This window comes from Capsicum annuum, unplaced genomic scaffold, assembly GCF_002878395.1.
Source record: "Capsicum annuum cultivar UCD-10X-F1 unplaced genomic scaffold, UCD10Xv1.1 ctg1716, whole genome shotgun sequence".
Lineage (NCBI taxonomy): Eukaryota > Viridiplantae > Streptophyta > Magnoliopsida > Solanales > Solanaceae > Capsicum > Capsicum annuum.
In genome coordinates, this window is record NW_025822807.1 from 226,327 (window position 1) to 249,672 (window position 23,346).

The window sequence follows — 23,346 nt, forward strand, 5'->3', positions numbered from 1 at the left end:
GCTAAAAGATGCAAAGCTAGCCAATTCCATGCAAATTTCATACATTAACCTCCAGAGGTACTATACCCAACTGTAGCATCTTGGCCATTCAATACTTGGGGAATGGATGTTGTTGATCCACTACCAAAATCTTCTGGTGGACACTTATACATCTTGGCCACAACAGATTACTTCTCAAAATGGGCCGAAGCTGTTTCTCTCAAAAAAGTAAAGAAGGAAAATATTGCAAACTTCATCTGAGTGAACATCATCTACCGCTTTGGAATTTCTCAGTACAAAATAATTGACAATGGAAAGCCTTTTGATAACAAGTTGATGAACAAAATTTGTAATCTCTTTGGTTTTAAGCAGCACAAGTCTTCTATGTACTATGCTGCCGTCGATGGTCTAGCCGAAGCATTCAATAATACTTTATGCAATTTGTTGAAGAAGGTCATCTCCAAGTCCACACGATACTGGCATGAGCAAATGAAAGAAGTTTTATGGGCGTACAGGACAAATTATCGTAATCCGATGCAAGCAACCCCATACTCACTTGCTTTTGAAGTTGAAGCAGTCTTGCCACTTGAGCGTTAAATACCTTCTTTAAGACTGGCTATTTAAGAAGGGCTCACCGGTCAAGAAAATACTAAGTTGCATCTTGCGGGGTTAGAAGCTCTTGATGAGAAGAGGCTAGAGGCTCAACAAAATCTTGAATGTTACCAAGCCCAGCTATCTCGTTCTTTTAATAAAAGGGTTCCCTTGAGGTGCTTCCAAGTTGGAGATCAAGTCCTTGCAGTAAGAAGACCCATTATCACTTCTCGTAAGTCTGGGGATAAATTCACCCCAAAGTGGGATGGACCATACATCGTACAAGAGACATATTCAAATGGTGCTTACAAGCTTGTTGATGCAGATGGCGTGAGGATTGGCCCCATCAATGCCAAGTTCTTTAAAAAATACTATCGTTGAAGGAAGATGACACTCCTTAAGGCACGAGTATAAACTGCATGTCTACTCCTGGCCCGCAAAAGTATAAACTGTGAACAGCTCAAAAAAAATATCCGCTGGGTTGAAAACCTCGAAAGAGGCAGCCTAGGCAAAAGTTAGGACGTAAAATAGAAAGGAAAGAAAACACTCACCCCAGAACTACGTTGTGGCTTGATCCTCTTCATTGAGGTACGTAGGCGCTTGAAATTTTATTCTGAGTTCAGTTGCATGAGTGTCAAAAAAATAAATGTTCCCCCTCATATAAAAAATTCAATCTTAAAAAACTTTTAACATCATCAATCTTCAGACTTGCACCAATTATTGGTGACTCAATGGGGGCAGATCCCTATGAAGTATAAGCTTCTTGGACATAAGCTGAAGTCTTCAAATTCACTAAGTCTTCATGTTGGAGCTTTCAAGTTACCATATTGGAGCCTGCAAATTCACGAAGTCTGATAGTTAAAGTCTTTAAATGACCTATGCATATAAGTTGAAGTCTTCAAATTCACTAAGTCTTCATGTTGAAGATTTTAAGTTACTATATTGGAGCCTGCAAGTTCACGAAGTCTGATAGTTAAAGTCTTCTTATGCATATAATTTGAAGTCTTTAAATTCACTAAGTCTTCATGTTGGAGCTTTCAAGTTACCATATTGGAGCCTGCAAGTTCACAAAGTCTGATAGTTAAAGTCTTTAAATGACCTATGTATATAAGTTGAAGTCTTCAAATTCACTAAGTCTTCATGTTGGAGCTTTCAAGTTACCATATTGGAGCCTGGAAGTTCATGAAGTCTGATAGTTGAAGTCTTCAAATGACCTATGAATATAAGTTGAAGTCTGCAAATTCACTAAATCTTTATGTTGGAGATTTCAACTTCACCATATTGAAACCTGCAAGTTCACGAAGTCTACAAGTTGAAGTCTTCAGATGCTCTACGACTATAATTTGAAGTCTTTAAGTCTTCCATATTGAAGCTTTCAGAGTTTAAAAGTTGGAGTCATCAGGTGCTTTGATCTATAAGTTGAAGTCTTTAAATCCTTCTAACCTTCTTGAGTTTACCTTTCAATCTTCATGAAATTATCTTTTTTCTTATGGCGGGAACGAGTAGTCATCTCGATGCGCCATAAGATTACCCTGAAATTACCCTTTTCTTATGGTGGGGATGAGTGGTCATCCCATTGCGCCGTAAGATTACCATAAAGTTACTTTTTACCTTTTTTTAATGACGGGGACGAGTGGTCATCCCGTTGCGCCATAAGATTATCATAAAGTTACCTTTTACCTGTTCTTATGGCGGGGACAAGTAGTCATCCCGATGCGCCATAAGATTACCCTGAAATTACCCTTTTCTTATGTCGGGGATGAATAGCCGTCCCTATGCGTCGTAAGATTACCTTCTAAGATTACCTTACTTATGGTAGGAAAGAAAATCTATACCTTTGCATCGTAAGACTATATTCTTTACCTAAAAGGCGTTATCTTGAGCAAAAGCTTGTAGTTCACCTAAAAAAAAAAGAAGAAGAAAGAAAGAAAAAGGGGAACGAAAAAAAGAAGAAGGAATGCTTACCTAAATATGACGAGTATCTCGATCGACAAAGATGGATCAAATTACACTCTTGAGTTTGCTCGCCTACCAAAAGTGTTGTAAATATTAGATTTCTCTTTCCAACGAAAAAATGACACTCAAAATTTCAACAATTCCACGCCTAGATATGATTGGTCTTGCGAAGCCACGCAAACCTGAAATTGAAAATGTATTAGCAGGCAGAGGCAACTTTAAAAAATTATCTAGGGTAATTCTGAAGTTTTTAAATCATGAATTTTGGATATGTTATATATTTTCGAGTCTAGTTTTGAAAAAATGAAGTGGTTCATGATTTCATCGCTCCTACTTTGAGATATGAAGGCTTTAGTGAAGACGCGCAGATCTGAAATTTTCAGCATGGCAAAATTTAAAGTCTAACTTCAAAATTGTCTAAAATAATGCTGAAGGTATTAAATCATGAATTTTGGATATGTTATATATATTTGAGTCTAATTTCATAAAAAACCAAGCGTCTTATGATTTCATCATTTCTACATTGAGATATAAAGATTTTAATAGAGGTGCACAGATCTGAAATTTTCAGCATGATAAAATTCAGGGCTAACTTCAAAAAATTATCAAGAATTATATTGAAGGAGTTTAATTCTTAATTTTGGATATGTTGTAGATCTTGAAGTCTAATTTTTAGAACATTAAACAGATCATAATTTCAATATTTCTACAATGAGATATGAATTTTCTACCACTAATATGCTGTGCTGAAAAAAAAAGTGACGAAAATAAGAGAAAAGTGGGAGCAAAAGAAATTACCTCAATATTATTGATGACTTGGAAACCCCAAAATTGATATTGAAAAAGTGGGGAAACTACATCCTTTTATAAATTTGTAGGATGAATGTTTCCTTCTCCAATATAAATTCAGATTGGAATAGTTTTCATCTCCAAATTCAAATTGGAGATTGTTTCCTTCTCCAATATAAATTCAGATTGAAATAGCTTCCATCTCCAAATTCAAATTTGAGATTATTTTCTTCTCTCATACAAATTCAAATTGAAAGTTCTTTGCTTCTCCAATCTAAGTTCAAATCGAAAGAGTTTTATTCCTGATTAAGTAAGGCAATGAAAAAGTCTTCCAAAATCTATTTGAAATTGAATATCATGCCTCACCAATGGGTCTTAAGTGTAGAGATTCATGGAAAAAAATGAGAGTTTTGAGAGGCAATATCAATATGGTTCAGCTTTAAATTTTTAAATAAGATATTCATATATATGAGGATCGTTGAAGCACGAAGGAAACATGCTTAAATAAGCATACTTCAAGGCTAGTCTCCAAAATATTAAATGTCTCGACAAGTCTTGAAGTAGGAGGCATTTGTGGGCGATCCAATGTTATTAAATTTAAATCCGTACAAAATTTGAATTATATTAAATTTAAAATATATTAGTCCCAAATAAATATTGCAGATTAATAGAATTGAATTAATTATTTAAGTCCAAACATATATTAGTTTAATTAAAGTCCAATTTTTTATTAGGCTAGCCCATTGATTTGGGCTACAAATGATGAACCCACTTTACTAAGCCCAAGATATTGTCATATTCTAGAGGCCCAAATAAGCACCACATGTCAAATGACGTGACATGCCAAGTCAAGTGAAAGAGACAATAGGACCATGCCACGTGTCAAAATGATGCAGTAAATTAAAAACCCATAAGAAATGCCATGTCACTTAAACCTGATTGATCAAAGGAAGTTCATGTTTATCATGACTCTCTACTTCCTACAACTATAAATAGGGGCCTCATAATTCAGAAAAGAGACCAACAAGTTTAACAAGAAGCAAGAGAGAGCTCGTGGATCAAAGCAACAGATTTCTCTACAAATTCAAGAACAAGCTCAAGATTTCAAGATCAAGAGTTCAAAGTTCAAGAACAAGCTCAAGATTTCAAGATCAAGAGTTCAAGGTTAAAGAACAAGCTCAAGATTTCAAGATCAAGAGTTCAAGCTTCAAGAACAAGTTCAAGCTTCAAGATCAAGACTACAAGATTCAAGAACAAGCTCAACGGCCCTTGAATTCAAGTACAAGTCAAGATCAAGTTCATCAAGTCTTCAAATCAAGTTCAAGTTCAAGTTCAAGATCAAGACCGCAAGATTCAAGAACAAGCTACCAAGCCCTTGGATTCAAGCACAAGTCAAGATCAAATCCGTCAAGTTCAAGTTAAAAGTTCAAGATCAAGCTCGAAGCCCTTGAATTTATAGTTGAAAAGACGAATCAGAGGAATCATAGAGATTGTAATACTCACTTATTGAAATCAATAAATCGATTGCTGCAGTATTTTTCTTGTCTCGATTATTATTTTCGGTCTCGAGAATTTTATTGCCCAACAAATGCTCAATTAAAAAAAGGTAAAATGGACATTTATGACATGTCTGTTTCAGCTGCTTCAATCGTAGTTTTATTAGATCACCTCAAATTAATTATTATAAGTCATCTAGATATTAAAAAATTAATAATATTTAATAAATAATAAAATAGATATAAATGATAAATCAATTTTTGATGTTTTAAATTAATAGGACATTTTATATGAGACTTATTTACAAAAAGTCACAAGTATGTTTGCTCCATGATTTTACTATATTACCCCTAATTAATTATTGTAAGACATTTACATATAAGAAAATTAATAATATTTAATAAAAAAATAAAATAGACATTTATGATATGTTTACTTCAGCTGCTTCAATCGTAATTTTACTCTATCACCCCTAATTAATTATTGTAAGTCATTTAGGTATTAAAAAATTTAATAATATTTAATAAAAATAAAATTGACATAAAATGATAAATTAATTCTTGATGTTTTAAATTAACATGACATCTTATATGAGACTCATTTAAACTTTTTTCACAAATATTTTCTCATAGTAATTTTGCTATATCATTTCTAATTAGGTATTATAAGTCATTTATGACATATCCACTTCGCTGCTTCAATCATAAAATTTGGTTGAATGTCGAATTTATTTCAGTGCTACTTAAATTGGAATGGAAGAAAAAGTCTGTCCCAAATTATGTGTCGTCATTTGATAGGACACGATATTTAAGAAATAAGTTTTGACTTTGTTAAAGTTACAAAATTACCCTTCTTAAAGAAAGGAATAATAGTATTTAAAATTAAGTGGGATCACTTTTAACTGAAAAAATAAATTAAAAAAAAAGAGTAATTGTATTTAAAATCAAGTAGGACCACTAAGGGTAAAATTATAATTGTGTCTTTAAAAACTTACCAAATAAGGAAAGGCAACATTCTTTTTGGGACGGATCAAAAAGAAAATGACGACACATAATATGGAACGGAGGGAGTATAAATCATAATAATTAAAAACTTAAATTATTTTAAGAATATAATTGAATATCAATGCGACAGAAATTTGAATAAGGAGAGTAACATATATTATTTGAAAATTACATAAAAAATATTATAAATTACAATAGCTTACAATTTAAAATATTTAAGAACATATTAAGAATCTGATTGATTATCTAAATTATATTTGTGTCACGTAAATTCGGGATAGTTTTGACATTTTATAATTTGCATGTTTTATTGTTTTAATTTAGTAATTTGTTGATCCAAATGATGTTTTCGAATTTAACATGTTTTAAAAATTTAGTACTTTATTTATTTTAATTTATTTAATTTATTTTGATAAAATATTATATATTTAAAAATTATGCAAAAAAAATAATTATAAGTCATAACTATTAACACTTATAATATTTTAAAAACATATAGTAAAAATATGATTGACTTTTGAAATTCTAGTAGTGTCACATAAGTTGCGATCAAGCAAGTAACATAAATTATTTGAAATTACATTAAAAGATACTAAAATCAGAAAGATTAACAACTTAAAATATTTTTACAAAATGTATTAGTAAAAAAAAATTAGTTGACTCACTAAAGTCTAAAACTGGGATAAAGCGAGTAACATAAATTACTAAATTATATTAAAGATACTATAAATCACAATGATTAACAATTAAATTATTTTAAAAATTGATTGACACTCCAAATGCTATTTGTGCTACATAAATTGAGATAATGTAAATAACATATATTGGGCGCATGCTGACACAAGCTACGGTATCTAGTAGATATATAAATGTGAGTGAAGCACACAGGAGACGGTTGTCATGTGTGCTTCTTCACAGGCTATTTCAGTATTTTCATGCTTCAGCCGGGGGTATTATGGTGTTTTCACTTGTTGATTCTTGGTAATATTTCCATATCAATATGCGTGGCTTCGTTGTGTACAACACCTAGGGGTGTACATAGGTTGGGTTGGTTCGGTTTTTTTATTAAAATATAACCAAACCAATAATGTCGATTTTCTAAATCTATAAACCAAATCAAACCAATATGCAATCGATTTTTTTATTTCGGTTTTAGTCGGATTTTTTTGTTTTTTTTTCGATTTTTCAGTTTTCTCAATTTTTTTACAATTATAATGTGATTGAAGAAAAAAAATTAAATGTTTTCACTAAAAAGATAAAAAAAAAAATATGGTCATAGAGTAGTTCCAATAAAAATTAAATTGAAAAATTACTAAGACGTCTAAACTACTATCTCTCAAAGTAATATTATGTGGATACCTAAGTAGTTCAATTTCTAAGTCACTAGTCATAGTAGCTTATCTGAAAGTTTTCTTCACATAAAATGTGAGCACACAAAACAATGAAGTATTAGACAACTTATTAAAAACTTAACTCCATAAAGTAATTAATTATAACATAATTCTATAAAAAGAGAAAGAAGAGAAACAAACCTAAATCACAACTTGACGAATGAGAAAAGTAAGATGAGAAAATAATGAGAACTCTCTGAAAACTTGGAAAGTAAAATGTAAAAAGTGAAGCAATTAAAGAGTTTTAGTTTTTTATATTAACTAGCTAAACCTTACGTGTTTTGCTCGTGTAACATTTGATTATTTAAAATTAGATACTTTTGTCTATTGCAAAAAATTTTAATGAAGAGCAAAAAATTTAAATCACTTCTCAAAGATCCTTCACACTTTAATAAAATAGCGCAAACATAACATATGTTTTATTAAAATATATAATAAATTTTCAGTTCTTAAATATTGAAGAAATAATTTTGTGTAAAGCAGACACTTTTAACGAAGGACAAAAATTTCAAATATTTCTGAATACCGAATCAAATAAAAACGAAGTTGAAAGAAAACAAACCAAACTGAAATAGTTCGATTCGGTGTTCGATGTCTACTTTTAAAATTGTAAATTAAAGAATTGAATTGAAATTTGATAAAATCGATCAAAGAGCAGAACGTGTACTTCTAATCAACGCCTTAACAATATAAATCGTGCCAATATGAATGAGAAATAATTCTTTTTTTTTTTAAAAACACCTTTAAACCCTCTCGTAATCGGCACAAAGTCTCAACCACACACTCACATAATTTTTCTTTATCTGCACATCACGCGAAAGCCAACAATTGAAATTACAATAAATTATACGATAAAAAAACGTTAATAAAAGATGCATAATATTTAATATTGTTGACCTACAAATTAAAAACTAATATTAAAGAACATAAAATTAATCTTCTCTTGAACATACTCTTTAACAATTAAATTGTGAATGTTATTCTATTATTTATTGGAAAAAAAGAATGCTTAATATATAGATGTACGATTTTTTTCCTTTTAAGATAGAGTTTTTGAAACATGGAAGAAATCTAATCTAATTTGAGAAACTTTTTTCATAAAAAACTAATTATTATAGAAGATCAAGACAGACGAAACTTAAAAGAAAAGAAAATTAAGGACTCCTAATTAAATCAAAAACCATACTTAAAAGAAAGAAATTAGGTCGTATGTTAACTACAATCTGACGCTACTTATTTTTTTTTCTTTTTGAGGTGGGACGTGTTTTCTTTTAGTAAAAATAGTTAAATAAGAATTTGATAAAATAATAAAAAGATATTTTTTATTATGTATTTAAAACTTTTTAAAATTTAATACTTATTAAAATTTTCTTATTCTAAGGCTTTTATATTTGTTTCTAAATTTTTCAAATCTTATTAAAATCAAATTTAGTTGTTTTATCATTCTTAAACTAATGAAAAAAATATTAGTTGTCATTAATTCTGACGACTTCTAATAAGAAAAGATTTTATCATAAATAGATATTAATTAATTATTAACTTTTAAAAATTAGAAAAAAATAGTGAAAAGATGATTTTGTCTAAAGCAAAAATTTCTAATGAAGGACAAAAAGTTCAAATAATATTTTTAAGGCCCGTCACACTTTTAATATATTACAGATATAGATTATAGATTATAGATATAAATATAGATATAGATATTGGGCTTTGTATTAATTTGTTATTAATGAATCCAAAAATATATATCTATTTTCTGAATATAAAAAAATAATAAAAGTAATTAGAAAGTAGATTATAAATAATATTTTTTTACGTATAAAAAATTAAAATTATATATTTATTACGTCAGTTCGATTTGATTTTATTTTTTCTAATATCAAATCAAATCAAGAGTGATTGATTTTTTTTTTTTGCCAACACCAAATCAATCAAATCAAACTATAAGTCTGATTTTATCCTCGATTTTAACAGTTCGATTTGTACACCGACAACACCGCTGGCCATAAGTTCTTCTCAGTTATTCTTTTCCCGTACCAAGCATATCTGCATTTTCTCAACTGTTCATTTCCATTTTCAGGTTCTTTTCTCCTATTTATGTGCTTAATTATGATTTCTTTGGCTTCAATTTCAGCTTATTCAGTAAAACTATTATTTCTTTGTGCGAATTGTGGGTGAAAAATTGTGACTCATTCTTTATTTTATCTGTTTCTCTTTCAAATTATAGGGCTTATTTTACTTGTATTTGCAAATTTATTGTTTGAATGTCCAAATAATTTAGGAGAAAATAAACTGTGAGTTATCTTTTTGGATTCACTCTTTTATTCTTTGCTGTATTGGTTTGAGCCAACTTTTGCTCTATATCTGTTTGTGATAATTCTCGATCGAAACTGCCTGTTTGGAAGACACAGGAGGAATATTAGTTGTTCCGCACAAATTAGGTAGTTTACTTGAGGTATCGAGCTATATTTGAAATATTCTTACTGAAATAAAACACTATATTTCCTTGTGAATTTTGATGATCGCTAGACTCGGGGCTGTTGTTTCTTAAATTAAATGGGACAAGTTATAAGGTGAAGAACAGGAATTTGGAGCTGGACATATTTACAGTGATGGCAAAAATAAATATATTTATTCAGAAAATAAGAAAACTTCTACTTCTTCGAGTGTTCCAACAAAATGCTCCTACAACAAGAGGATTCGAAATAGAGAGTGCTGAAAAAGAGAAAAGGAACTAAGAAAAAGTGAAGAGCTTCTTACTGTGATAAAGAAGAATGTGGAACAAGGGTCGTGGCCACGTGAAGAAGATAATAAACACAAAGAATTCATTGAAAGGAAGAAACTACTGGAAACTGAATTACTACTTTCTTTTAATTTCGTTGCCAGAAACTGCCGTCCAAATGAAGTAAGCATGGACTAGAAAGCACCCCATCCTATTTAAATTATACACAGAATTAATTTTAGCCTTTCCTTAGAATCCTTTGAGGCCCAAGTTATGAATATAACTGAGTAAAGCTCTTACTGAAAAGCGCCAAAAATAGCTTTTGTAGCCTAACATGCCCATTAATCTACGTTGTCATTTGTAGGATCAAGTACCACACATGTTCCAACCATTTCTGCACTTAGATGTACGACTGTTATAAAGTTGTGGAAGAATAAGAATAAGACGCTTAATACAAAGAGGAACCCACAAGTTGCTACATTGAATGGTGATAAGTCATTTGGGATGTTGCAGTTCCATGTATGTATAAATACTTCTCAGTGAATTCAGACAGAGTTAGAAGTTCTTCAGAAGAGAATTATTACCCTTTTTGAGGAATTCTGAATCAGCTCATGTAGAAGATTTCTCAAATACGTTAGGAAAGAAGTTTGAAATCTTAAGCAGGATCACAATTTATCCTCAAGCCAATGATATGAATGCCTTTGAATATTTAAAGAATGTCAATTTTCTTCCACCTGCCTTGCCTGACGCTGTCATTTATGTTGCTTCTTGGATGTCTCTCTGCTCCTTCACCATCTTTGTTGCTCATTCAAATCTTTGTTCTGATTTCCTTCCTTCAGCTTCTTTCAGTGATTTTAAGGCTGGGAGCTATAAGCTCTTTTAAATTTCTCAAGATTTGTCATCAATCACTTTCCTCCGACTTTAGTTCATGTTATATTTCATTTTTTCCTTTTTCCTTTTTCTGATTGCGTTTGATTTTTTTATTCTTTATTTTTGTTATTAATAACATAATATTGTTGTTTCAAAGGTAAATCAATTGATCCTGCCACAATCAGGATTCACCAACATTTTACATATTTTTTCTAACCATACACAATACAACTATCAAATACAAGGTAGGTGGTTAGATATATGTGTGTCTTTCATTCTTGTGTGAAGGTTACCCGATTAAAATGTATAATTTACAGATTGCACTTCTTGGGGATGAATCAAGATATACATGATTAAAAGAACATCACTAAGCTATCGATAGCTGGCATTTACTGTACATAAAGAGCATGTATTTTTCACTTCTTAATTGTTGTCTTTCAAAACCTGGAAAACTTTCAGCTGCTGTATCGCTCAAAAGACGGGTTGACATAGATGTAGATATATCTCTATTCGTACATGGTTTGCTGGGAGTCAAGAATATCACGTGCTTGCTACATGTGCACATCATGGTGATTATTTAAGTCTCAATATATTACCAACTTAGATCTACATAATAGTTTTTCGCTTGATGCTTACACCAAATCATGTTTTATTGACTTCACTTATACAAGGTTACATTAGGTGTGGTGTTGTTGTTTAACTGAAATCTCATGAGAAATGGAGACACTAAGATGCTATTTGATGTTAAGATTAGTTCATGACAAAAACACTTGAAACATTCTTACATTTACCTTGCTTTTGCACAATTGTTGTTCAGGCTGTTGTATCGGTTGGTGTACATGTTCCTCTACTATTGCTTCTACTGAAATTCAGGAGTTCTTGCGATGTTTAAATCTTTGATGTGAAATAATTCTATTAAGCGTGAGTAGAGGTACAGTCAAACTTGAATGATAATCTAACAAGCTTATGTAAGTTGGGAAGTCTCTGATTGTTCTGATTTGCTTGCATAGAGAAAATCCTTGGAGATCATAGCTGGTCAAGTATGAATTTTCCCACAAAGCTATGAACGGATTGCGCAATTGGCACCAAGACCTTCAGTTTCTCAATCTGCCACAACTACTCCCGAATTCAATGCATAGGAGAAATTTTAATATTCTGGCCTGTCCCATTTTTGAATTGTTTGGTGCTTTGCAGTATAATTTTGGCCCAATACTTTACATTATATGATGAAATTAAAATTTTTTTCTTACCAAAGATTAATTTAGTCTAAACACTGGCCATGACGATAAAAGTTCAACAACAAATGACTCAAAACACACTTTCAACTTTTATGTTAAAATTAGATTTAAACAAAAAAAACTCTGATATAATTCTGATTGGGACATACAAAATCGACGGTTATAAATTATAGCTAGTGATACTAGTGCGGGCTTCTGCGTCTAGTATGATTAATAGAGATGAAATGCCAAGAGAGGAGTTTATATTTATTTACTGTGCCCTACCAAAGACAAAACTAGAGAGGGGAAAGTAGTATCTTTTTCATCATTCTGGGAAGTTGTTTGTTGGGGGATATTGAATAGGTCAAAAACAAAATGCATGAGTCCATTATTTAAATTATTATTTATTCATTTAAAATTATGTAGTAAATTTCTCAAATTTGGTGGCCAAAAGGCATATTTTACCTCCCAAATTATAAATCTTAAAGTAAGTATTTAACAACCAAAAATTTTGACAAATTTTCTTCAGTGACATTTTCAGTGCTATAGGTATAATTATGTGACATAACCAATAAAAGAAGACTGTGAGAATAAGGAAGGGTACCACTAGCATATGGCATAAAAAACTACCCTTCAAAATTTCTTTTTTTAATGATGAGGGTTTTGCTGGATAAAGTGGCAATAGATATAGGCGTGAAGAGATTTGGTGTAAATTGATCTTCTATATGCAATTGTTACACTATTCATAAAGAAGAGACTACTTTTCACCTCTTCAGTGATTGATGGTAGCATTGCTAAAGATGTTTGAGCCTTCTTCTGTAAGTCTTGTGACATCAAATTAACCGATGGTCAGGTTAGTCAAAGAGCTATGAAATGGGGGTTGCATAAAGGCAAGAATGAAGTCCCATAAGACTGTCCTCCAATGCCTTCCAACAATTATTTGCTGACAAATTGGGAAAATTAAGTGCTCGGCCAGATTTGATAACCACAAAATGACTTCCTGGTTCATCATTCAGCAAGTGATTAAGTTCATAAAATTGATTATTAGGTTGCAATTTCCTGATCTACAACTAACTACTTCTTGGCATGAAATGTATACGACTGTGGAACAATTGAATCCTGTTATCCATTATCAAGCTATTTTCTGGCACCAACCTAATCATTGGTGGGTTAAACTTAATGTTGATGGTTGTAGTTAAGGAAATCCAGGCCCTACTGGAGGAGGTGGTATTATCAGAGATCATGTTGGGGTCATGATCAGCGCATTTGCTGAATTTTATGGTGAATGTTGCAATAACCTTGCAGAAGCTAAGGCTATGCTTACGGAATCTCTATATGTCTCAACAAAGGCCTCAGAAATGTTATCGTTGAATCTGACTCTATGATATTATAAATTTCATCAAGAGAGTTAAAAAATCTCCATGGCAGCTTATTCAAGTCATAGAACAGATTATGGACCTGATCAAGAATAGAAACTTCATCTTTTGTCATACACTTAGAAAGGGTATTAATACTGCCGATATTCTTGCAAATCTGGGAGAAGATACCAAGACTTTATCTATCTTCAATGAGACTGCTTCTATTCCTGCCAACGTCAAAGCCTCAATGAAGCTAGAAGCAGATCAGGTTCAGTCAAAAGAAGAAAAAATATGTTATCAATACTACTAGATGACCTCTTGCTTCTTATGTCTTCTCTGTACGTAATATCTCTTAAAGTTACAAATTTCTCAAGGATCTGGTCCTATATCTATACATTTGCTGGATATGTATGAAAACAATTGCTCAAGATTTTGGTTATAGCCAACTTTCATCATGTTCTGGAGGCTAAGGTTTATGTCCTCTTTCGTGTAATTATGATTTTTGATAAATATACAGGTTTGGAGTCATGCCTAACTCCCCCATCATAAAAATGGAACTACTAATATTTTTTAAACCAACAACGAAAGATAATTTTACTAAATCATTTCAGATAGTTAAACGAATAGTCGAGTCATATGTGAATTTAAAAATTCAACAATTTCAAACAAATGCACAGCAATGGCATCTTTTCAAAGGAAAAATTGTCACCATCTCAATCAATTAAGAATTCATGACTACTAATATTGTTAAGAGTCACATCCACCGGAAAATGAGCTATTTTGTTTTATGAGCAGGGGAAGGTATTTTCTGTGCTAGACACATACACTTTCCACCACAGTGTGCTGGAAATCAGTCGAAAAACTTTTGAAAAACATTTTTAATGTTAAATTATGTATTTCAAATTTATATTGAAATAATGGACGTAACTACAAAATAAATTATTAATTTGAAAATAATATTTGAAGTTTGAAATGCTGATGTTTGTGGCCGAAATTGAAATTTGGCACTTGTGGGGATGCATTTTGCTGTTCCTTGGGACCATTGGCAAATGACAAATGCAACTTCAGCTGTTATGATTTTGTTTTGACAATTCAATATTGATCGGCCAAAGACAATTTTGACCCATATGGGAAATCGCTGGAAATAACTTGCAATTAGTTCAATACTTTTAATAAATAAATTAAATTGTAATTACTACTTAGTAAAATGTGAAGAAGCGGCAACACTTTCTCAATACACTTGCTTCGGCTCCGTGATTTTACTATATCACCTTAGTTAATTATTATAAATTATTTATATATTAAAAAATTAATAATCTATACTCTATAATTTATTAAAAGTGTTATACCCTTAGAAAAGTGATTTAAACTTTTTACCATTCATTAGAGATTATGCAATAGACAAAATGTCTTTCCACTGACTTCCTCTAATTATTACTTAATTTTAAAAAAATTAAAAGAATCCTAAAATACAAAAAGAGTCCTAAATATATGATAAGAAAAAAAAATTATTTAACTAGAATTTCTTTCTATCAATTAGTCTTACTAACCTTGTTTTTTTCTTAATTTAAATTTAATATCCAATTTAGGTTAGGACTATTCTTATGAAATTCCTTTAGGTTTAAGATTATATAATACCTAAATTACCGTGGATTACAAACGGAAAAAATAGATTTAAGTTTTGATTACTATCTTTTACTAATTCATTTTTATTATTTTAGTTTGATTGGGAAAATATCTTATGTTTGCTTGTTTGATTTCATATTTTTAACATATGAAATCTTTACTGTCCATGAATATAGAAAATCTATACTATATTGGAATGAATGTAATTTAGTAGTATAATTATACATAATCATACTCAATTTTAATGCTAAGAAGTCAGAGGGTCAGGTGGAAGTATATATCAATATATACTAAGAGAGACCCTTGCATTACAAAGGTTGTTTGTGACAAGGGTACATTGCTATAGGTGGATTATGTTATTTTTTTTCAACAAAAAGAATCACTAGTTGATGATTAACTAAGTGTTAATTACCCAATACCTTTTTAATCAGCTTTATATTTTTTAATGGGTATCAAAAATAATTATATTCAAGTTGTATCTTTTGTTAGCTTAGTCAAGGTTAATATGATCCAAATTAGGCAGCTACTAATCATGTTTTCACCTAATGAACTTTCCAGGCCATTGAAGTGGTTTCGAGACTTAGTTGGTACATGCAACAATGTTCAAAGATTTTATGGTTGCTTAAGGTAAGTCCATGGTGTTAATGATTTCCTGCTATTTTCTATAATATATGTATCATTGTACGAGTCAATGAAATTACTTGAATAGTAGTTAAACAAGATGAATCATGAGAGGGTTATAGAATCTCCGCATAAAATAATCAGTTAGTTATTTTTGAGCGTTTGATCATGAAAAAAATCACTTTATTTAAAATTTTTAAAGTTGAATTTGGAGTTAAGAGTTGTGATTGCCACAATTTTTATTAAACATTAAGAATTTAAATATATATATTTTTAATAAATATAAAATATTATTTGCACATGAAATATTATTTAGATGGGGTTATTTTATGAAAATAAAAGATGATTATTTTGAGAAACAAAAGTTTTAAAAAATAGAAAAATTAAAAGTGAAAAAAATGAAAACATCGTTTTGAAAGTCTAAATTTCGCATTTAAATTTTTATGGTCTAACATTGAGTTTCAAATAAAGTGAAAAAGAATACAAAATAAAAGTGTAATTATTTTATGGTCAAACAGGTTCTAAATATTTTCTTCATGAAGTAATTTAATACTAAACATTATTGTACATTACATATAATTCTTTTTGAACTAACAATATCATTATCACAAATACAATTTTTAAGATAGAGTTCTTTTAGATTATTGTTATATTAATTGTTTTTCAATAGCACGACACCAATATCAGTGACAGATTTCAAAGTTTTCTTCAGAGAGTTTGAAAAATAAAAATATAAATATATAATAAGCCAACAAAATATAATTTAAATGGATTCTAGCATTTTTTTAATAGTAGCAGTTGTACTTGTACACGACAACACCAATAGTGAATTAAACCAAAAAAATAGACAGCCACCTCAACGAGAATCGAGCCTATGAAGTGGGGCTGATGCATGCAGCCAAACCAACACAATCTATTACCATTGAGTTAAATGGTTCAAAATTAATATATGTTAAATACAACTTATTTTTTGCCGAGGAAATTTGGGTGAACTCCATGGCACCTACGTACTTCCTTCCCTGACCGACATAATTCTCATTAATACAATTCAGTTAGAATAGTGTGAGTCTTTATTTAAGGACACTTGCATTTGCTCTATTTAAGGTGCTATCAAACTTTAAAGTCAAGTTCTATAAAGCGATAACTAGATTTGCTATGTATTATATGGAGCGGATATGATGTAGATTCAACTTAGATAAGAGATTGTGGAGGACACTGATTAGGATAGAAGGTCAATTAGATGATTGATCGTACAATTTAAAGTTGAGGATCTATAGGAAACAGCCTCTCTATACCTTTGATGTAGGGATAAAGTTTGTGTACACTTTATTTTCTCCCAACTACATTGAATATGTTATTGTTGTGGTATTCATAAAAAAATTATCCATTAAATTATATATCAATTACTGTATCTCAATTTTGAAAGTCTTATCCATATATTAATTAATGTATAGTTTTATTGGGTAATATATATATATATATATATATATATATATATATATATAGCCTTTTCTATGGCCATGTCTACTTCATATCCTTCTTGTAGGACTTCTATATTCATAAACTCGCTTTCTGTTTCGATATTACTTTCTGTTTCATCATCGTCTAAATTTCTTTTAGTTGTGTAATTATAATCTGTAAACCTGACCGAAGTTTCTCCTTTACTTGTAGTATATAATAGATGAGAGTCTGATGTAAAAATTTTAGCTTTGGTACCTAATTACCCTCTCTCCCAACTTTTATATTAACTACATAATATCCTGGATATGATACATTATTTAACAACCCGATACATAACATTATGATACATTACTAACTAATTAATTGGAGACAAAAAAGAAAAATGGTAAAAGTGCCTACAGTTGAGTAATTAACGCACTCAATTTAAAATTTTGTCTGTTTAATTACATAAAATCCGTAACAACTTCATGATTTGCAATTTGAATAATCAAATCAAACTTCATCAATCATAATCTTTCAAAACTAATTCCTTCTCCGATCTTTCATTCCCTGTTCATCATAACATATCTCATCCTTTGCGTTCAGAAAAAAACTGAACATAATATAAGAATCTGATGTATCAGGAGTGCGAATCCCATATCACACATATATCTTTCTATGTGAAAATTTTAATGTATCATAAATGCAAAACTCATATCACATACATATCTTTTTATGTCTCAGTAAATGAATTTGAAACTTAATTTTGTTAGATTTATGTATCAGAAAAACATATATTGAATGTAGTAGGCGTAAAGAACTTATATCACATACAAATCTTTCTATGTATCAGAAAACGAATTTGAAACTTAATTTTGTTATATCTATGTATCACAAAAAAAAATAAATATTGAATGTAGCAGGTGTAAAAGAATCCACATCACATACAAATCTTTTTATTTATCAGAAAGTATGCAATATCTTTGTTAGAAATAGATCTATGAATCAGAAACAATAGTTATATTCTCATTTATTTTGTTTTACACTATAATACATAAATAAAATGTATATGGACAAAATTTATCAGTCTGATACATAAAAATCATACCTTTGATAATGGGTTGAAATAAAATGGCTCAGCAATGTCGAATCGATACATATACATAACTGAGTTATGTATCAGTCATGGAAAGACATCAACATATACATTATAGATATGTATTGAAAAATTTGAGATCTGATTCAAAATCTGTATTTAAATTCTATACGAATCATTCAAAATATTCTACATGTCGTGCTATGTGGATGGAACCTCCCAGCAAAATCATCATTTAATTGTATTGCTCAAAGAAACACAACTACTCTTTTATGGACAGTACAGTTTGATATTTGTACAACTATATGAAGAATGTAACCTTTGTTACTGTATAGTGAAAAATTCAAAAAATAACATTATCTGATAAAGTTTTGTTGATTTCTATTGTGTTTTTTAATGGGGTTAATGGAAGAAAATTTGAAAGAAACGGAAGAAGAATTCAAGTTTGATTATGTCCTTGATTTTAGGTGTTGTTGAGGAGCATTAGGCATTAAAATAGGGATGTGGGTTATGTATTTGATAGTTGGAGAAAGAAATTCTGAAAATGGATTTTTGTAATTAGTTTTGAGCTATGGGATTTCAAGTAATATTAGTAACTTAAGCAATTTTGAGTTTTGGGATTTCAATCAACTGCTTCTAAGGCTGCTGACTCAAAGTTCTCTGCTAAAGTAGAAAACATCCTTGGTGTTACTTTCAGAAGCTTAGGAGCTGTCACAAAGAGCAAGGCAGGCTTGCTAGGACAACAAACACATCTAGTGTTGTCCGAACCAACTCTAATTTTTGGATCTTTAACTCCAAAGGGAAAGAATTCCAATGCAAGTGCTTCGGAAGGAGAAAGCAGTGTGGCGGAATCGCTCAAGAAGACTCTAGCTCTACTTGAGCATTCCAGTTCTAAATGCTCTGGCGCAAAGAGCGATGGTCGTTCAAGCAACTCATCATCTTCGACTACACCGAATAATTTGAGCACTTTAAAGATCAAATGATGCGATAATTCATGCTACTCTCCAACATCTCCAGTGATTATGCAAGTGATGGTGACTGATACCTCGTCCATGGAGGAGCAATTTGCGAATCTGGAAAAGGCAATTGAGGGCCTAACCAAATATGTTCAGAATCAAGATGCTAGAATTGATAAGATAGTGGATAGGGTGGAAGGTCTGATAGACGGAGAGTCTATCCATGCACCTGGAAAATCTCCAGAGGTTCATGAGGCAAAAAATCCTGTGAAACAAACACCACCGACTAAAGAGGTGCAAGTTTCTTCTGAGGGAATGATCCCGATTGGGCAATTGAGGGAATTCATTGAAGGGACCCTCAAAGACAAGTATGATTTTGTCACCAAATATTCCTTTGCGTATGCCAAGCCCTACACTATGAGGATAGATAGCCTCAAAATGCCTGCCAGCTATCAACCCCCCAAATTTCAACAATTTGAGGGCAAAGGAAACCCAAAACAACATGTCGTACACTTTGTTGAGACATGTAATAATGCTGGAACTTACGGTGACTATCTTGGCAAACAGTTTGTTCATTCCCTAAATGAAAACACCTTTGATTGGTATACGAACCTTGAGCCTAATTTTATCGATAGTTGGGAGCAATTGGAGTATGAGTAACTAAATCACTTTTATAGCATAAGGCGTACAGTGAGAATGGTAGAGCTCATAAATACTCGGCAAAAGAAGGATGAACCAGTCATTGACTTCATCAATCGATGGAGAAATGCTAGCCTAAACTGCAAAGATAGGCTCAGCGAAGCTTCTGCAATAGAGATGTGCGTCCAGGGAATGTACTGGGAGCTTCTCTACATCTTGCAAGACATTAAGCCATAATCCTTTGTAGAGTTAGCTACCCGTGCTCAAGACATGGAGTTGAGCATGTCTTTTGCTGGAAAGGGAGCAATGCCTATCCATGACCCTTGAAGGAGAAAGGATAAGTAGGAACCCAAAAGCTGGGGAAAGTTTGTCCCCAAAAATAACAACAATGAGTCAATGAATATTAATGCGTCTCCTATGAAGGTTACCAAAAAGGTAAGCAAGAATCAAAGTGTAAAGACGACTTCTGGAATACATCCAAATTAAAAAACTTTGAAGGAGATGCAAGAAAAAGAATATCCCTTTCTTGATTCTGATGTTGCTGAGATTTTCAATGAGCTTCGTGCACATAAGCTCATTGAACTCCCAGAGATGAAGTAAACCAATGAAGTCGGAAGGACCAATGATCCTAATTATTAAAAATATCATAGGCTCGTGAGTCACCCTCTCAAAAATTTCTTTGTCTTTAAAGACAGAGTCATGCAACTAGCAAATGAGAAGAAAATCTTCTTCGATGATGAAACGGCCAGTTCTCATCAAATCTCTATCACTTTTGGCTTGCTCGACCTAGTCCAAATATATGTCGAAGAGCATAATGAGAAGATATTAGAGCCTGATAGGTCTTCAGTTGATGAAAACAATATTAAAGTTTAGACTCTGGTGACCAAGCACAGACGCCAGAAGATGAATCTGTGAAAGAAGACATACGAGCAACCAACCAGAAGGAGAATGGTGAAAAAACCCAAAAAACAGAAGTTGTTTGAACTTTCAAAGAAAATGAGGGTGATGGAGCTTCACCAACAGAAACCTCGGCGTTCGGTGACTTTAGAGGAATTCTTACCGAGTTGATTTCGTGTAAAGACTGCCCAAGTCAACCTTGAGGAATCTTGTTTTAATACTGCCAAAGAGGGGGCAAAGGGTGAAAATATACCCATAGAATTTCCTTCATCCTTTGAACCACTTGCTGAACCTTTTGGCCAAGAGGCACATGTCTGTGTTACAAAAATCACATTTACAAATAACGATCTTCTGCTTGGTGAGGCCCTACATAATCGTCCCTTATACATAGTAGGTCAAATTTTAGGAAAGAAAATCAATAGAATTTTGACAGATAAGGGATCCGGAGTCAACATCCTGCCTATCCACATGATGAAAGAACTTGGCATCACTACTGACGAGCTGGACAAGAGTCGTATAATGATCCAAGGCTTCAACCAAGGGGGCCAGAGGGCCATGGGATCTATCAAGTTGGGGATTCATAATCAAATGCATTGATGCCAAAACTTCATACAATATATTGTTTGGTAGGCCTTGGGTGCATGGGAACAAAATTAGCTCATCCTCCTACTATCAATGCTTAAAGTACCTCAAAGGTGGAGTGGAAAGAAAGATAGTAACTAATGATAAGCCATTCACTGAAGCTGAATCACACTTTGCCAATGCAAAATTCTATTTGAAGAAATATGTCGTGAATGAGAAAAGCATTGATGATGTCACCAAGACCAAGAGTGATGATCTTGCAACCAAGAAGGTCATGGTGATTGTTAAAAAAGTCACCACCAAGAAGCCCCTCTCTACTTCAAATAAAGAAAGTGTCGCTCTTACGAAAAATAAGGCAACTTCTGTTCTTTGCTACATACCGAAGGTAAAAAAAGAGAAAGATCACCCATCTGATGTCCAAGATAATGTGCTAAAAGGGATAACTTTACCTAATAAGAAGATTGTCACAATAAATCCATCCTCAACGCTACTTGGAGAAGCCGTGGATTAAAATCCTCCATAAGATATGACACTCCCTACGAAGCGTACAAAAGAGGGCTTCAACCCAAATGTATACAAGATATTTGTAAAGGCTGGATACAATCCTAATGAGCCATCAAGGCAGGCACATGAAATCCTAGGATACATGCAGCTACCTCTAATTCACATCTCCATAAGAAAAGAAGTCAATAATTACATCATCGTGGAAGAAGAATCCACTGCTGCTAATAAGAGACCCTCTGTATTTGATCGACTTGGAGAATCAGCCGCAAGAATTTCTATGTTCAAAAGGTTGGGTCCTCTATATAAGAAGAAAAATAACAAGCATAGGAGAAATCGTCAAAGTATAATAATGCATTCTTCTCCTAAGATCCAAAAGGATTTCCAAAGTTTGACTCCTTCTAGAATGAGGCGGCAGATAAAATTGGTAGTTTTATGCAATGAGGTGATAAAAGCAAATGCTCATACTATGGTTTGTACCAAATAATGCAAGGAAGATGAAGAGAGTATTAGATCCTCATATCATGTTACGACCTAGAATGAGAAAGATGTCTCATCTCAAATGAAGTTTGATAAAGAGATAGAAGATGCTTTATGGTGTTATCATATATCCATCAACGAAGATGATACTCAAGGGGAGAAAGATGCTGGAGATGCTCCCCCGTAACTTGAAGGAGTAAAGTCCATAATAGATCCCTTGAAGGAAGTTAATCTTGGAACCGATAAAGACCGAAGACCAACTTACCTAAGTGCATTTCTAGAAGTGGAGGAGGAAATCGCTTATATGGACATACTCAAAGAATATATGGATGTATTCACTTAGAGCTATAAGGAAATGACTGGCTTAGATCCAAAAGTAGCAGTCCATCAGTTAGAGGTCAAGAATGGTGCTCGTCATGTTAAGTAAGTTCAAAGGCACTTCAGGCAGAGTTGGTTTCATTAATTGAAAGTGAATTTAACAAACTCATTGAAGCTGGCTTTATTCGCAAAGTCAAATATCCCACGTGGATTTCAAGTATTGTTCCAGTACGGAAGAAGAATGGCCTGATTCGAGTTTGTGTCAACTTTTGGGATCTCAATAACACCTGCCCTAAAGATGACTTTCCAATCCCTATACCGGAATTGATGATTAATGCCACCACTGGTTATGAGGCAATGTCCTTCATGGATGGTTTATCCGGTTATAATCAAATCCGCATGGCATCAAAGAATGAATAACTCACTTCATTTCATACACCCAAAGGTATTTATTGCTACAAAGTGATCCCTTTTGGTTTGAAGAATGCTGGCGCCACTTATCAAAGGGCTATGGAAAACATCTTTGATGGTCTACTCCATAAAAATGTTGAATGCTACGTGGATGATCTAGTGGTAAAGTCAAAAAAGAGAGACGACCATTTAAAAGACCTAAGAATGGTGTTCAAGTTACTTCGAAGGTATCAACTTAGGATGAATCCATTGATGCTTTTGGATTTACTTCCAAAAAGTTTCTTGGCTTCATTATGTGACACCGAGGAATTGAAATTGATCAAGATAAGGTCGATACAATTTTGAAGATGCCCGAGTCTCAAAACATTCATGAGTTAAAAAGCCTTCAAGGAAGGCTAGCATATTTAA

At 32.1% G+C, this 23,346-nt stretch overlaps 1 protein-coding gene across 1 annotated transcript; it reads left to right on the plus strand.

Moving 5' to 3' along the window:
- The first annotated feature begins 2,644 nt into the window (after positions 1 to 2,644).
- Positions 2,645 to 12,050, plus strand: LOC124885295. The gene is made up of 4 exons (XM_047402279.1): positions 2,645 to 2,761; positions 9,179 to 9,284; positions 11,256 to 11,365; positions 11,807 to 12,050. Exons 1-4 carry the CDS (start codon positions 2,645 to 2,647, stop codon positions 11,840 to 11,842), a joined length of 369 nt encoding a protein of 122 aa, XP_047258235.1. The 3' UTR covers positions 11,843 to 12,050.
- Positions 12,051 to 23,346: the final 11,296 nt, after the last annotated feature.